Source organism: Phocoena phocoena, chromosome 9 (assembly GCF_963924675.1).
Source record: "Phocoena phocoena chromosome 9, mPhoPho1.1, whole genome shotgun sequence".
NCBI lineage: Eukaryota > Metazoa > Chordata > Mammalia > Artiodactyla > Phocoenidae > Phocoena > Phocoena phocoena.
Genome location: NC_089227.1, coordinates 62,302,905 through 62,320,626, shown reverse-complemented (window position 1 = coordinate 62,320,626; position 17,722 = coordinate 62,302,905). Strand labels below are relative to the sequence as shown.

At 36.7% G+C, this 17,722-nt stretch overlaps 1 protein-coding gene across 6 annotated transcripts in view; it reads right to left on the bottom strand.

Annotated features, from left to right (window-relative positions):
- The window catches only part of BBS9 (Bardet-Biedl syndrome 9), a 477,322-nt gene that overhangs the window by 256,040 nt on the left and 203,560 nt on the right, over positions 1-17,722 (bottom strand). For all 6 annotated transcript variants that reach the window (XM_065884413.1, XM_065884414.1, XM_065884415.1 and 3 more), the window contains one exon: positions 1,608-1,703. In XM_065884413.1, coding sequence (XP_065740485.1) covers positions 1,608-1,703 — 96 coding nt within the window. The remainder of the gene's footprint in view (positions 1-1,607; positions 1,704-17,722) is intronic.

The following is a 17,722-nucleotide window of genomic DNA, read 5'->3' as shown; positions in this document are numbered from 1 at the left end:
TCTGGACATCACTGAGGCCAAAATAACCATCAGGAAATTGTAATGGCTACACTTCATGTTTCAGTTTACACAGTTCATTTGATTCTTTATGTAATAGTTCCTGTCCAATTCCATTATTTAGGCTGTCTGCCCACACTGTAGCTGTGTCAAGGCATTCATTACCATGTATTAAGATGAATGTGAATAAATCAGTTATATACATGGATATTTGGTGAAATTTAGAGAATGATAAAGTAACTATGGGCAACAGCAATGTTCTAAGAGTTACTTTATCTAAAAATGAATAAATATAATGCATTAGGACATAAATACCCTCATTTGCACAAATAAATTTTTGCCTTTTTTAAATCGTCTCAATTGCAGATTCATCATACAGCATCATCAACTGAAATCAAACAGATGTGTATAATTTCCCAAAGAAATGTTGGCAACAATTTTTTAGTATGACTAAAGAGAGCACTTTAACAAAGAGAAATGTACAAAAATGATTCCATCATCCAACTGAAGATTAAAATTAATCAAAGCAAAATGGTGCCAATGTAAAGAAGACTACAATCATGACCAATCACAAAGACCACGAAAAGTACAGAATTCTCTCATTCTTCTCAGAAATGTCTTTAATTTGTGTATCTTATTCTTTAATTTTTAGTTGTTTCCAAATCTATTTCACTAGCCACCAACCTACACATTCCAGAAGCTGTTATGATTTTAACCACAGAAACTTCATTATAGTTTCTAAAATAAGGATGTATATATGTTCCCCTGTTAACATCTTCATTTTTCAAAAAGAACATATCCTTATTTTACTATATTTTCTAATTATAAAAGAAATAACCAACTAAAACTGCAAATCCATAAAGTATTGATAGAAGATGAAACCCATTGTACAAATGGCAGAGATTTTAAAAATTGGAGTGTACTCAGACTTATATATATATATATATATATATATATATATATATATACATATACATATACACACATTCATTTCCCCTAATACCCTTAGTGTACCTAAAATTTGTTAAACACTTCCTTTCTTAATATTTTAATTTATTTCCAAGAAGGTATATAAAACTCAGTGAGTTTAGTAGCTTCATTATCTACATACATCAGAAGTCAGTTTTACATTGAGTAGTTTCAACCATTATTCTCATATGAAGCAAACAAATCAATAAAGCATATTTAAGTATGAAATTCAAACTTGACTATACAATTACTACTTTTCATTCTACTGAGATTAATCTCAGCAAAAGTTATTCACTTTCACTTTCATCTTTGCAAGTGTCCAAAAGGAGGATATAAGAATATACACATACCCCAAAAAAATTAACTCCAGTTTCTAGTAACTCCTAAAACCTAGTTCACCATATACCTATCTCAAAAACATTTTTCAGTTCTTTAAATTCCTCTATCCAACTCTCCTCATCCCCAAAACTAAAGTTAAGTATCACTAATAAAACAGGATTCTATCTTCATAACTAATATAATGGCTCTTAGTTTTCAATATCTAACATCACCCTTGCAGAAATCTTTGATGTGGCAATGATCTGTGATGCACTGTTCTTAATAGAAGTTTTCAAAAGCAATAATACCATGGCTTTACTTACGAGAGGTTTTGGAAGCGAGAAGAGTAACTCGGGAACCTCCTAAGAAGCGAAAACCCATTACATTCACCTGATCATCTTCTGACTGATTGGCAAAGCCTACAAAAAAAATTAAAAATCACCTTACATAATCAGAAGGCAAAACACTTAATGTTTAAAATAGGAAGCTTAGTCGACAATGAGTATTTTTTATGTCACTAGTCATGTTTAAGGTCCGTGTGTAGACTACAATATATTAACTAATCTCCACAGTTGCTTCCAAATGCTAAAATTACTGCCTCAGAAGAACATGCTGAAATCACTTAATTTTCTTTCTTCTACTAGTTCATTCTAGGTCTGAGGCAGGAAATGTACAAGATGAACTTAGAATGCCTGTCACACCAGAAAGCAAGGAAACTATCAGTGACCAGCAGACTTGTATGAAAAGGACGTAAGAGCCAACTTAAAGAGACTACCACTGGCCAGAGATGAAAATACTTGAGTATCAAAATAATAATAACTTCGATGAAGTAAAATACATCAAATATATTTAAAGGCATGGGTTCATATTGACACTAAAAATAAAACAAAAAACCCAAATGCTCACTATTGAAGGATCCTAAAGAATCAACTCATTATTTTAAAAATCAATAATAAAGACAAAGAACCAAGCGTTTATCCTGATGATCCTACCAAATTGTACCACATAAACAGTGGTAAATAAGGGAAACATTCTCTGTGTGGAAATATTCCAGCTAAAAATTGTAGAAAGCTTGAAAGAATAGAATACCACCATTTTTCAACTTCCAATGAATTAATGGATCTTAGCATTGACTATCAATAGCTGTTACAATCACAAAAAAGGAGACAAACAGATATAATGTACCCACTGCTTAAAGTATATACCACTATTCTTGCAGTAGTATGGCCAAAATAATCAATCCTAACTCTATTAGCACTAGATGCAACTATCAATTTATAGGGAACAAGACAGAGAAAATATTAAACAAAATCACAGGGATGTAATCAGCAAAATTCAGAGTATGGGAAACTCACAGGAAAAATAATTTGTACTCTTTAACAAATAAACTGCAAATTACAAAGAGCCATGGGGGGCTTCCCTGGTGGCGCAGTGGTTGAGAGTCCGCCTGCCGATGCAGGGGACGCGGGTTCGTGACCCGGTCCGGGAGGATCCCACATGCCGCGGAGCGGCTGGGCCCGTGACCCATGGCCGCTGGGCCTGCGCGTCCGGAGCCTGTGCTCCGCAACGGGAGAGGCCGCAACAGTGAGAGGCCCGCGTACCACAAAAAAAAAAAAAAAAAAAAGAGCCATGGGGGCCTCCCTGGTGGCACAGTGGGTGAGAGTCTGCCTGCCGATGCAGGGGACGTGGGTTTGTGCCCCGGTCCAGGAGGATCCCACATGCCGTGCAGCGGCTGGGCCCGTGAGCCGTGGCCACTGGGCCTGCGCGTCTGGAGCCTGTGCTCCGCAGCAGGAGAGGCCACAATAGTGAGAGGCCTACATACCGCAAAAAAAAAAAAAAAAAAAGAGACAGCCTATAGAAGAGGAGATATAAAAAAAAATTCATATCAAAAAATTACAAGTGAAACATACTTGACTGCTGACTCAAAAAAAAAAAAAAAAAAACAAATAAAAATTATAACACTGGAGACTTTCACTCTGTGCCCAGATGGAAAAACTGGGGCCAAATTTACCCTCCCATCTCAAAAAACTAAAAAAATGGAATAAAATATATGAACCATTTTTTAAGACATTGGAAATTAGCAAATGAACAATAGGGATCTCTGACAAAAAAGAAACAAAGTGAGCCCTATGTTTGCACCAGCTAACCACCTAGAGAAATTTCGAAGCCACAAAACGGGAGGGGAGCCCAGGAGCAACCCAGCATTCTCCCCGAGTTCAAGAGATAGAGTTGGGAATCTGGGAAGGCCAAAGCGGCAAACGTTCTCAAGGCAGAGAGCATATAGAGCAACAGAGAAAGAACTCCAGAGATCTGCAGAGTCCCATTTGAGTACTCAGTAGAATACTAATGGATGCATGCCTATGAGGAAACTACCTGAGGTTGGGGAGGAAAAAAAAAAAAAACAGTCAAAAAGATTACAGGAAATAATCCACAAGCCCAGACAGGGCCAGAGATAATCCTTGTTCTCACTGGCCATAATAGAGACCATCAAAATTCACTAGGTATCAGGTAGAACACATGGAAGAGTTTGGTTTCAGTAGCAGGTAAAGTTCACACTAGAATAAATGTTGCTCCCATCCCACCTAACAAAGCTTCAAAACAACACTAAAAAGGATCAAACTTTTTCAAGTAACTAAAATGTGTCCCAGAAAAAAAAAACCCTCAAGAATATTTAGAGGAAAATTAAAATACTCAACACACAATTCGATAAAATTCAGGAATTCTACCCTTCAGTCAAAAATTACAGGACACAGAAAGAGAAAAGAAATTACAACCATTAACAAGGAGAAAAATCAATCAAAACTAACTCAGAAATGACACAGACAATAGAATTAGTAGACAAAGGAATTAAAACAATTATTATATTATTATAAATATTCAAAGGAGCTATATTAAATAAAGACATGGAAAAACTTTTTTAAAAAGAGAAAGACCCAAATCAAACCTTGAGAGATGACAATTACAATGTCTGAGATAAAAAAAAATACACTGGGTGGGATTATGAACACATTACACACTGAAAAAAGAAATAACTTGAATGTATAGCAGTAGAAACTACCCCCAAAAAAAGCACAAAGAGAAAAAAGATTGAAAAAACAAAAACAGCATCATTGAGCTCTGGGACAACCCCAAGTGAGAAATATACATATAATTTGAGTCCTTAAAATAAAGATGAATAAAGGAGTGGAGACTGAAAAAAATATTTGAAAAAATAATAGCCAAAATATTTCCAAATTGGATAAAAATTATAACCCATAGATAAAAATATCTTAACAGAGGAAGACCTTCAAGATGGCAGAGGAGTAAGACGTGGAGATCACCTTCCTCCCCACAAATACATCAGAAATACACCCTCATGTGGAACAACTCCTACAGAACACCTACTGAATGCTGGCAGAAGACCTCAGACTTCCCAAAAGGCAAGGAACTCCCCACATACCCGGGTAGGGAAAAATAAGAAACAGAGACAAAAGAATAGGGACGGGACCTGCACCTCTGGGAGGGAGCTGTGAAGGAGGAAACGTTTCCACACACTAGGTAGCCCCTTCGCTGATGGAGACCGGAGGTGGCAGGGGGAAGCTTTGGAGCCAGGGAGGAGAATGCAGCAACAGGAGTGCAGAGGGCAAAGCAGAGAGATTCCCAACAGAGGATCAGTGCCCACCAGCACTCACCAGCCCAAGAGGCTTGTGTGCTCACCTGCTGGCCGGGACAGGTGGGGGCTGGGAGCTGAGGCTCCGGCTTCTTCGGAGGTCAGATCCCAGGGAGAGGACTGGGGTTGGCTGTGTGAACACAGCCTGAAGGGGGATAGTGCGCCACACCTAGCCAGGAGGGAGTCCAGGAAAAAGTATGGACCTGCCTAAAATGCAAGAGACCACTGTTTCAGGGTATGCGAGGAGAGGGGATTCATAGCACCACCTAAACGAGCTCCGGTGATGGGGCAGAAGCTGCAGCTATCAGTGTGGACCCCAGAGACCGGCATGAAACACTAAGAGTGCTAATGCAGCCACCAAGAAGCCTGTGTACAAGCACAGGTCACTATCTACACCTCCCCTCCTGGGAGCCTGTGCAGCCCACCACTGCCAGGCTCCGATGATTCAGGGACAACTTCCCCGGGAGAACACATGGTGTGCCTCAGGCTGGTGCAACGTCATGCCAGCCTCTGCCAGCACAGGCTCACCAAGCATTCCGTATCCTTCCCTATCCCTGACCTGAGTGAGCCAGAGCCCCCTAATCAGCTGCTACTTCAACCCCGTCCTGTCTGAGGGAGGAACAGACCCCCTCAGGTGACCAACACACAGAGGCAGGGCCAAATCCAAAGCAGAACCCCAGGAGCTGTACGAACGAAGAAGAGAAAGGGAAATCTCTCCCAGCAGCCTCAGAAGCAAAAGCTAAGAGAATTCAGCACCACCAAACCAGCTTTACAACAAACGCTAAAGGAACTTCTCTAGGCAAGAAGCACAAGAGAAGGAAAAGACCTGTAATAACAAATCCAAAACAATTAAGAAAATGGTAATAGGAAAAAACATATTGATAATTACCTTAAATGTAAATGGATTAAATACTCCAATCAAAAGACATAGACTGGCTGAATGGATACAAAAACAAGACCCATATATATGCTGTCTACAAGAGACCCTCTTCAGACCTAGGGACATATACAGCCTGAAAGTGAGGGGATGGAAAAAGATATTCCATGCAAATGGAAATCAAAAGAAAGCTGGAGTAGCAATACTCATATCATATCAGACAAAAGAGACTTTAAAATAAAGACTATTACAAGAGACAAAGAAGGCCACTACCTAATGACCAAGGGATAATCCAAGAAGAAGATATAACAATTGTAAATATTTATGCACCCAACATAGGAGCACCTCAACACATAAGGCAAAAGCTAACAGCCATAAAAGGGGAAATTGACAGTAACACAATCACTGTAGGGGATTTTAACACCCCACTTTCACAAATGGACAGATCACCCAAAATGAAAATAAATAAGGAAACACAACCTTTAAATAATACATTAAATATGATGGGATTCATTGATATTTATAGCACATTCCATCCAAAAACAACAGAATACACTTTCTTCTCAAGTGCAAACAGAATATTCTTCAGATAGATCATATCTTGGGTCACAAATCAAGCCTTGGTAAATTTAAGAAAATTGAAATCACATCAAGTATCTTTTCTGACCACAACACTATGAGACTAGATATCAATTACAGGAAAAAAAATCCATAAAAAATACAAAAACGTGGTGGCTAAACAATACACTACTTAATAATGAAGTGATCACTGAAGAAATTAAACAGGAAATCAAAAAATACCTAGAAGCAAATGACAATGAAAACACGATGACCCAAAATCTATGGGATGCAACAAAAGCAGTTCTAAGAGGGAAGTTTATAGCAATACAATCCTACCCCAAGAAACAAGAATCATCTCAAATCAACAACCTAACCTTACACCTAAAGCAATTAGAGAAACAACAAAAAACACACCAAGTTAGCAGAAGGAAAGAAATCATAAAGATCAGATCAGAAATAAATGAAAAACAAATGAAGGAAATGATAGCAAAGGTCAATAAAACTAAAAGCTGGTTCTTTGAGAAGATAAACAAAATTGATAAGCCATTAGCCAGACTCATCAAGAAAATAAGGGAGAAGACTCAAATCAATAGAATTAGAAATGAAAAAGGAGAAGTAACAGCTGACACTGCAGAAATACAAAGGATCATGAGAGCTTACTAAGAGCAACTATATGCCAATAAAATGGACAACCTGGAAGAAACAGACAAATTCTTAGAAAAGCATAACCGTCCAAGACTGAACTAGGTAGAAATAGAAAATATAAACAGACCAATCACAAGCACTGAAATTGAAACTGTGATTAAAAATATTCCGACAAACAAAAGCCCAGAACCAGATGGCCTCACAGACGAATTCTATCAAACATTTAGAGAAGAGCTAACAGCTATCCATCTCAAACTCTTCCAAAACATAGCAGAGGGAGAATCACTCCCAAACTCATTCTATGAAACCACCATCACCCTGATACCAAAACCAGAAAAAGATGTCACAAAGAAAGAAAATTACAGGCCAATACACTGATGAACATAGATGCAAAAATTCTCAACAAAATACTAGCAAACAGAATCCAACAGCACATTAAAAGCATCATACACCATGATGAATTGGGGTTTATCCCAGGAATGCAAGGATTCTTCAATATACACAAATCAATCTATGTGATGCACCATACGAACAAATTGGAGGAAAAAAACTGTATGATCATCTCTATAGATGCAGAAAAAGCTTTTGACAAAATTCAACACCGATTTATGATAAAAACTCTCCAGAAAGTAGGCATAGAGGGAACTTACCTCAACATAATAAAGGCCATATATGACAAACCAACAGCCAACATCATTCTCAATGGTGAAAAACTGAACCCATTTCCACTAAGATCAGGAACAAGACAGGGTTCCCCACTCTCACCACTATTATTAAACACACTTTTGGAAGTTTTAGCCCAGCAATTAGAGAGGAAAAAGAAATAAAAGGAATCCAAATCGGAAAAGAAGAAGTAAGACTGTCACTGTTTGCAGATGACATGACACTATACATAGAGAATCCTAAAGAAAACTACTAGAGCTAATCAATGAATCTGGTAAAGTAGCAGGATATAAAATTAATGCACAGAAATCTCTTGCATTCCTATACATTAATGATGAAAAATCTGAAAGAGAAATGAAGGAAGCACTCCCATTTACCACTGCAACATAAAGAATAAAACACCTAGGAATAAACCTACCTAAGGAGACAAAAGACCTGTATGCAGAAAACTCTAAGACACTGATGAAAGAAATTAAAGATGATGCAAACAGATGGAGAGATAAACTATGTTCTTGGATTGGAAGAATCAACATTGAGAAAATGACTACACTACCCAAAGGAATCTACAGATTCAATGCAATCCCTATCAAACTACCAATGCCATTACTCACAGAACTAGAACAAAAAAGTTCACAATTTGTATGGAAACACAAAAGAGCCCAAATAACCAAAGCAATCTTAAGAAAGAAAAACGGAGCTGGAGGAATCAGATTCCCTGACTTCAGACTATACTACAAAGCTACAGTAATCAAGACAGTATGGTACTGTACAAAATCCAAAATATAGATCAATGGACAGAATAGAAAGCCCAGAGATAAACCCACGCACATATAGTCACCTTATTTTTGATAAAGGAGGCAAGAATATACAATGGAGAAAAGACAGCCTCATCAATAAGTGGTGCTGGGAAAACTGGACGGCTACATTTAAAAGAATGAAATTAGAACACTCCCAAACACTATACACAAAAATAAACTCAAAATGGATTAAAGACCCAAATGTAAGGCCAGACACTATAAAACTATTAGAGGAAAACATAGGCAGAACACTCTATGACATCAATCACAGCAAGATCCTTTTTGACCCACCTCCTAGAGGAATGGAAATAAAAACAAAAATACACAAATGGGACCTAATGAAAGTTAAAAGGTTTCCCGCAGCAAAGGAAACCATAAACAGGATGAAAAGACAACCCTCAGATTGGGAGAAAATATTTGCAAATGAAGCAACTGACAAAGGATTAATCTCCAAAATTTACAAGCAGCTCATATCGCTCAATATCAAAAAAATAAACAACCCAATCCAAAAATGGGCAGAAGACCTAAATAGACATTTCTCCATGGAAGATATACAGATTGCCAACAAACACATGAAAGATTGCTCAACATCATTAATCACTGGAGCAATGCAAGTCAAAACTACAAAGAGGTATCACCTCACACCAGTCAGAATGGCCATCACCAAAATGTCTCAAACAATAAATGCTGGAGAGGGTGTAGAGAAAAGGGAACCAACCATCTTGCACTGTTGTTGGGAATGTAAATTGATACACCCACTATGGAGAACAGTATGAAGTTTCCTTAAAAAACTAAAAAATAGAACTACTATACCACCCAGCAATCCCATTCCTGGGCATATACCCTGAGAAAACCATAATTCAAAGAGTCATGTACCACAATGTTCATTGCAGCTCTATTTACAATAGCTAGGACATGGAAGCAACCTAAGTGTCCATCAACAGATGAATGGATAAAGAAGATGTGGCACATATATACAATGGAATATTACTCAGCCATAAAAAGAAATGAAATTGAGTTATTTGTAGTGAGGTGGATGTAGAGTCTGTCATACAGGATTAAGTAAGTCAGAAAGAGAAAAACTAATATCATATGCTAACACACATATATGGAATTAAAAAAAAAAAGGTTCTGAAGAACCTATGGGCAGGAAAGGAATAAAGAAGCAGATGTAGAGAATGGACTTCAGGACACAGGGAGGAGGAAGGGTAAGCTGGAATGAAGTGAGAGAGTGGGATGGACTTATATATACTACCAAATACATAGCTAGTGGGAAGCCGTTGCATAGCACAGAGAGATAAGCTCGGTGCTTTGTGACCACCTACAGGGGTGGGATAGGGAGGGTGGGAGGGAGACACAAGAGGCAGGAGACATGGTGATATATGTATATGTATAGCTGATTCACTTTGTTATAAAGCAGAAGCTGGCACACCATTGTAAAGCAAGTATACTCCAGTAAAGATGTTAAAATATATATCTTAACAAACACCAAGCACAAGCAAAATAAAAATACAACAAAACCAAAAAAACTATACCAAGGTACAACAAAGATGAATTTCTTAAAGGAAGAAATCTTAAAAACAGCCTGAGAGAAAAGACATATTACATATAGAGGTACAGCTTATGTCTTAATGCGATGCCAGAAAACAAGGGAGTAATATCTTTACAATATTGAAAGAAAAACATTGTCAACCTACAATCTTTACCTAGTGAAAATCACTTTCAAGAAAATGGTGAAAAAATACATTTTCAGACCTACAAAAGCTGAAAAAATTCATCAGTAGTATTTCTCCAGTAAAAGAAATGTTAACAAAGTACTTCAAGAAAAAGGAAAATGATACCAGATGGAACCTGGTTCTACACAAAGGAATGAAGAGCAGTGGAAAAGGTAACTCCATGAGTAAATATATAAGATCATTGTCTTAATAATTAATATCTCTTAAAAGGAGAATCACTGTACATGTATAACTGAATTATTCTGCTGTACACCTGAAACTAACAGAACATTGTTAATCAACTATACTCCAATATAAAAAAATTCTAAAAAAGATAATCACTGTTAAAAGCAAAATTCATAACAATGTATTACAAGGTTTATAATATATGTAGATATAAAACAACAATAGCACAAAGGCTGGGAAGGGAGAAATGGAAGTATACTATTGTACGAGTCTTATAGTATGTTTGAGGCATTATACTATCACCTAAAGAAAGACTGTGATAAGTTAAAGATGTATACAGTGTTATGCATCTGTGCATTTTTGACAGGGAAATATTGCTTCCAAAGGGGCAAAAATCAGTTTATAGGGTTCATCCATTGTAAAGCAATTACACTCCAATAAAGACGTTAAAAAAAATTTTATAGGGTTCAGAAAAATCTTACTCATTTTATCTATAAAAACAGATATTCATATAGAATATGAACAGATATACAGGATTATCTGTGGTACTAAAACTGTGTGGAGGGGTTGATTAAGAAAAAGATTCTAAAAAGTCTTGTGGAGAAAATAATAAAAGAAAGGTTGAGAAACACTGCCATAAACTTCAAAGAAGCAACTAAATTAACACTAGGTGGTATAGTGAGTAAGACAACAAAGGAGATAAAATGGAATCATAAAACATACTCAATTCAAAAGAATGCAGGAGGGGACTTCCCTGGCGGTCCAGTGGTTGACTTCGCCTTCCTAGGGGCAAGACGGGAATAAAGATGCAGACCTACTAGAGAATGGACTGGAGGATATGGGGAGGGGGAAGGGTACGCTGGGATAAAGTGAGAGAGTGTCATGGACATATATACACTACCAAACGTAAAATAGATAGCTAGTGGGAAGCAGCCACATAGCACAGGGAGATCAGCTCAGTGCTTTGTGACCACCTAGAGGGGTGGGACAGGGAGGGTGGGAGGGAGGGAGATGAAAGAGGGAAGAAATATGGGGACATATGTATATGTATAACTCATTCATTTGTTATAAAGCAGAAACTAACACACCATTGTAAAGCAATTATACTCAAATAAAGATGTTTAAAAAAAAAAAGACTTCGCCTTCCAATGAAGGGGGTGCGGGTTTGATCCCTGGTCGGGGAGCTAAGATCCCACAAGCCTCGTGACCAATAAACCAAAACATAAAAAAAAAACAGAAGCAATATTGTAACAAATTCAATAAAGACTTTTAAAATGGTCCACATCAAAAAAAAATCTTTAAAAAAAAAAGAATGCAGGGCTTCCCTGGTGGCGCAGTGGTTGGGAGTCCGCCTGTCGATGCAGGGGACGCGGGTTCGTGCCCCGGTCCGGGAGGATCCCACATGCTGCGGAGCGGCTGGGCCCGTGAGCCATGGCCGCTGAGCCTGCGCGTCCGGAGCCTGTGCTCCGCGGCGGGAGAGGTCACAGCAGTGAGAGGCCCACGTACCGCAAAAAAAAAAAAAAAAAAAAAAAGAATGCAGAAAAAAAAAACCGATGAGGCAAATAGAAAACAAAGAGCAAGATGGTAGATTTAAAGCCAACCATATCAATAATCACATTAAAAATAAATGGTCTAGGGACTTCCCTGGTGGCACAGTGGTTAAGAGTCCACCTGCCAATGCAGGGGACACGGGTTCGAGCCCTGGTCTGGGAAGATCGCACATGCCACGGAGCAACTAAGCCCATGAGCCACAACTACCGAGCCTGTGCGCTAGAGCCTGAGAGCCACAACTACTGAGCCCACGTGCCACAGCTACTGAAGCCCGTGTGCCTAGAGCCCATGCTCCACAACAAGAGACGCCACCACAATGAGAAGCTCGCACACTGCAATGAAGAGTAGCCCCCGCTTGCCACAACTAGAGAAAGCCCGTGCACAGCAATGAAGACCCAATGCAGCCAAAAATAAGTAAATAAATTTATATTAAAAAAAAGGTCTAAACACCCCAATTAAAAGACAGATAATATTGTATTGCATTAAAAAAGCCAAGACTCAACTGTATGCTACCTATAAGAAAGCTACTTTAAATATAAAGATGTAAACATCTTAAAAGTAAAAAAAGGAAATATACATATATATCACTGTAACACTAGGCAAAAGAAAGTTGGAATAGCTACATTAATATCATAAAAGTAGATTTTAGAGCAAAGAATATTAAGAAAGACCGAGACTATTTCATAATAATCAAGAGAACATTATACACCTAAACTTTCATGTGCCTAAAACAGAGCTTTAAAATGTATGAAGCAAAAACTTCAGATCTGCAAAAAAAAGAAAAGAAATAGACAAATTATAGTTGAAGACTTCAACAAACTACTCTCAATAATTGACACATGGAGACAGAAAATCAGTAAGGATATAGAAGATTAAAAACATTATCAGAAAACTTGCCTTAACTGACATTTACATAAGATCCCACCCTACAACAGAAGAAAATCCATTATTTTCCAATGCATGTGGAACATTTATAAAAACAGTCCTATGTTGGGGCCATTAAATAAGTTTCAATAAATTTAAAAGGATTCGAGGCATACAAAGTATGTTTTCCTACCACAGCGAAACGGAATTCCAAATCAATAACAAAAGTTGTACGGAAAATCCCCAAGAATTTGGAAACTACATACCATACTTCTAAATAACACTAGGGTCAAAAAAGAAATCAAAAGGGGAATTTAAAACTGTTTTATACTGAATGAAAATTAAAAACACAACATTTCATAATTTGTAGGATGCAGCTAAAGCAATAGTTAGAGAAAATTTTATAGCATTAACCAACTAACCAAGAAAAGAAAATTAAACCCAAAGTAAGCAGAAGAAAGGAATATGAGAGAAATGAAATGGAATAGAAAACAAAAAATAAAAAGAGGAAACGAATGAAACCAAAAGCTGGATTTTCAAAACGAGATAAAATGGATAAACCTCTAGTCAACAGATCAGGAACAAAAAAGAGAGAAAACACAAATTAGCAGTATCAGTAATGAGTGAGTTGTCATCACTACAGATTCTACAGATATTAAAAGGATCAGAAAATATTATGAACAACCTTATGCCAATAAATTCAACAACTCAGATGAAATGTACATATTTCTTGAAAGACAGAAACTAACAAAGTTCACTCAATAAGAAATAGATAACCTCAAGAGGTCTATATCTTTTGAAGAAACTGAATTTGTAGTTTAAAAGCTATCCCATACAGAAAACTCTATGTCTGGAAAACTTCCCTAGTGAATTCTTCCAACTATTTAAGCAAAAAATAATACCAATTCTGCACACTGTTCAAAAAAATTGAAGGGAGGTAAATATTTTCCAATTCATTCCATAAACTCCACATTAATGACACAAAATTATAAAAAAGCAAAATTACAGGTCAATATCCCTTATAAACACAGATGTAAAAATTATAAACTAAAGTTTAACAAATTAAATCCCACAGTCTATTGAAAGGAAAATACATCATGATAAAGTATGATTTATCTCAAGAATGCACAGTAGGGCTAACATTAAAAAATTAATCAATGTAACCCACCTATTAACAGACTAAAGAAGAAAATGATATAAAATATCTCAATTGATATAGAAAAAGCATTTAAAAAATTAAATATCTATTCCTAATAAAACTCATAGCAAACCTGGTATAAAAGGGAACTTCCCCAAGCTGGTAAAGGACACCTACAAAATACTTACATCTAAAACATATTTAATGCTGAAAGACTGAATGTCTGCTCTCACCCTTACTATTCAACATCATCCCAGAGGTTCTAGCCAAGGTTAAAAAGCAAGCAAAAAATAAAGAAACTGAATCTCCAGACTGGCAAGGAAGAGGTAAAACTGTTTTCACTTACAGATGACATGATCATCTATGTAGAAAATCTGATTAAATCTACAAAAAAAAAGCTAGTAGAAACAATGTGTGATACAAGATCAATATACAAAAACCAATTGTATTTCTATGTACTAGGAAAGAACAATTTGAAATTGAAATAAAACACTACAATTTGCAATCACATCAAAATATATTTTAGGGATAAATCTGACAGAGATTTGTAAGACCTGTACATTGAAAACTACGAACTCTTAGTGAGAAAAATAAAATATGCCCGAAATAAAGGAAGGTCTCTACTTTCATCTTAAGAAACTAGGATAAGTGGAGCAAATTTTACCATGTTCAATATTGTTAAGATGTTGTTTCTCTCCAAATTGATCTATAGAATTAGATCAGTTGAAATCCCAATTCCAATCAAAATCTCAGGCATTTTTTAAATTGATAAGGTGATTCTAAGATTCATGTGAAAATGCAAATGATCTAGAATATCCAAGACAACTTTGAAAATAAAAGAATAAAGTGGGAGAAATTTCGCTACCTGACTTCTAGAGTTATATATAGTAATTAAGACACTATGCTACTGGTATATAGCAACATTGATGGGCAAAGACAAATAGATCAATGGAACAAACTGAGCAGAAATATATATATACATTCTGATTATTTATATAGTCCTATGATATACATTCAGATGATTTTCAACAACTTTGCAAAGGTGATTCAGTAGAAAAAAAAAGTCTTTTCAAAAGTAGTTTGGGGGAATTCCCTGGCAGTCCAGCGGTTAGGACTCCACACTTCCACTGCAGGGGGCATGGGTTCAATCCCTGGTTGGGGAACTAAGATCCCTCAAGCCGCGTGGTGAAGCCAAAAAAAGTGGTGCTGGAACATTAGATACTCATATGCAAAAATATGAATTTTATCCATATCTCACACCATACATAAATATCAACTCAAAATGGATAAGAGCCCTAAATATAAAACAGAAAACTAGAAAACTTCTAGAAAAACATGTACAAGAAAAACTTTGTAATCCTGAGTAAGGCAAAAATTTCTCAGATATAACATTAAAATCATGATCCATAAAAGAAAAAACAGATAAATTGGGCTTTATCAAAATTAAGAACTTCTCTTCCAAAGACACTGTTAAAAGAATGAAAAGACATGCCATAGACTGGGAGAAAATATGTGTAAGTCATATAATCTGAAAAGGGAATGAAAAAAGGCAGACAAAAGAGAGCACATACTGAGTAATTCTATTTTATAAAACTTCAGAAAGTACAAACTAATCTATAGTGACAGAAAGGAAACCAGTGGTTGCCAGGGGATGGGGGAAAAATGGATCACAAAGGGGCACAAGGAAGCTCTTTGGGGTGATGGATATTTTCAGCATCATGATTTCAGGGATGGTTTCAAAGGTATATACAAACACCAAAACTTACCAAATTGTATACTTTATACATGTGTACATAAGTTATACTTCAATAAAGTTGTTTTTTATAAAAACAAAAAAATATACTGAAGCTGTGTTTCAGAATTAAAGAATGTATTAAAATGTACAAGAAAATATAATTAATATTTTATAACCTTAAAATAGAGATCGCTCTAAGCACAACATGAAAACTTGAAACTAAATAAAGCAGTTATAAAATTAAATTTTAAAATAAATTTTACTACCTAAAAATATAAACCTTATATGTTAAAAGAATACAAGTAGTTAATAACAATTACAAAATTTCTATGCTAACAAATAACTTAGAAATGCAAATTTTAAAAAGAGATGTCATATTTCACCTAACCATGTCAAAAATTTTAAAAGCTTTAAATCCAGCTGCTATCCTGGGTACAAACCCTGATGTTGGGCTTGTAACCTGATACAGTTATTCTGGAAGTAACTTTGGCATTTGAATAAAGTTTTCAAATGTGCATATCCTTTAACTCAGTCATTTATCTTCAAGGAATTTCTCCAAAGAGAAACAGAGAAGTACAAAAAAGGTATGTACATGGCACCCCTAAACAATAGAATATTATGTAAACATTAAAATACAAATTCGTTGACAAGGAAAGATAGCCATATATCTGAGTACCATAAAAGGCTGCTACAATAGCACGCTATTTGTTATTACTTTTTTTTTTTTTTTGCGGTACGCGGGCCTCTCACTGTTGTTGCCTCTCCCGTTGCGGAGCACAGGCTCCGGACGTGCAGGCTCAGTGGCCATGGCTCACGGGCCCAGCCGCTCCGCGGCATGTGGGATCCTCCTGGACCAGGGCACCAACCCACGTCCCCTGCATCGGCAGGCGGACTCTCAACCACTGCACCACCAGGGAAGCCCTGTTATTACATTTATGTAAAATTTTTGTGTAAAATTACTGGTATCATGGCATACACTGAATGTCAGCTAATTTAACATCTATTCCCAGCCTCTTTTTCCCCAGCCCATCTACATTAGTTCTCAGCCCCCTTTACTGCTAGAAGAGGCCATGTGACAGTATTTTGGCTACTGAGGCCTAAGTAGAAATCTCCTAAGAAGTTTATGGAAACATGCCTTTCTGATAAAAGTTACATTCATTGCTATAGCTATCTCCTTCCCCTACCTCCTGCCCTGTAGTCATTTATGATGACTTAAGCCAAAGCAGCTATCTTATTGCCATGGAACAAGCCAACACACTAGAGAATGCACATTGCAAAGAAAGAAAAAAGCTGGGTCTTTGGTAACATTCACAAACCACTATACCAGCTTCCACTGCCCACTTGTGGACCTCTCTTTATTTGAGATAAAAAATACATATTACCTTGCTTAAGTCACATTTAGCCAAAATCACTCCAGATAATTATTTTTATATATATGTAAATAAATATTTTCTATATAGCCATTAAGCATATTAAGGCTTTTTATAATTATAATATTCTCTACTGGCCAGTATTTGGGGCACTAGACACCTCCATTCAAACACTGTTGATAGAGTTATCTCAAGAATGCACAGTAGGGCATCAAAGAAGTAATAATAGGGCTTCCCTGGTGGCACAGTGATTGAGAGTCCGCCTGCCGATGCAGGGGACACGGGTTCGTGCCCCGGTCCGGGAAGATCCCACATGCCGCGGAGCAGCTGGGCCCGTGAGCCATGGCCACTGAGCCTGCACGTCCGGAGCCTGTGCTCTGCAACGGGAGAGGCCACAACAGTGAGAGGCCTGCATACCACAAAAAAAAAAAAAAGAAATAATAAATTTAGAGATATATTGCTATAATATATTTACAATATGAATACACTGAAAACAACATAAATATAGAAAAATATAATGCTGGCCAAATTATTTATGATAGAATAGTATGTGATCATTAAAATCATAAAATAAAAGATCTAATTATATAGAAAGGTGTCTCACAACAATATGCAAAGTAATATTCTTTGGGGGGATGAAATGCTTAGAAAAAATATTTTTTAAAAGAGTAGGGAAATGTAATGAAA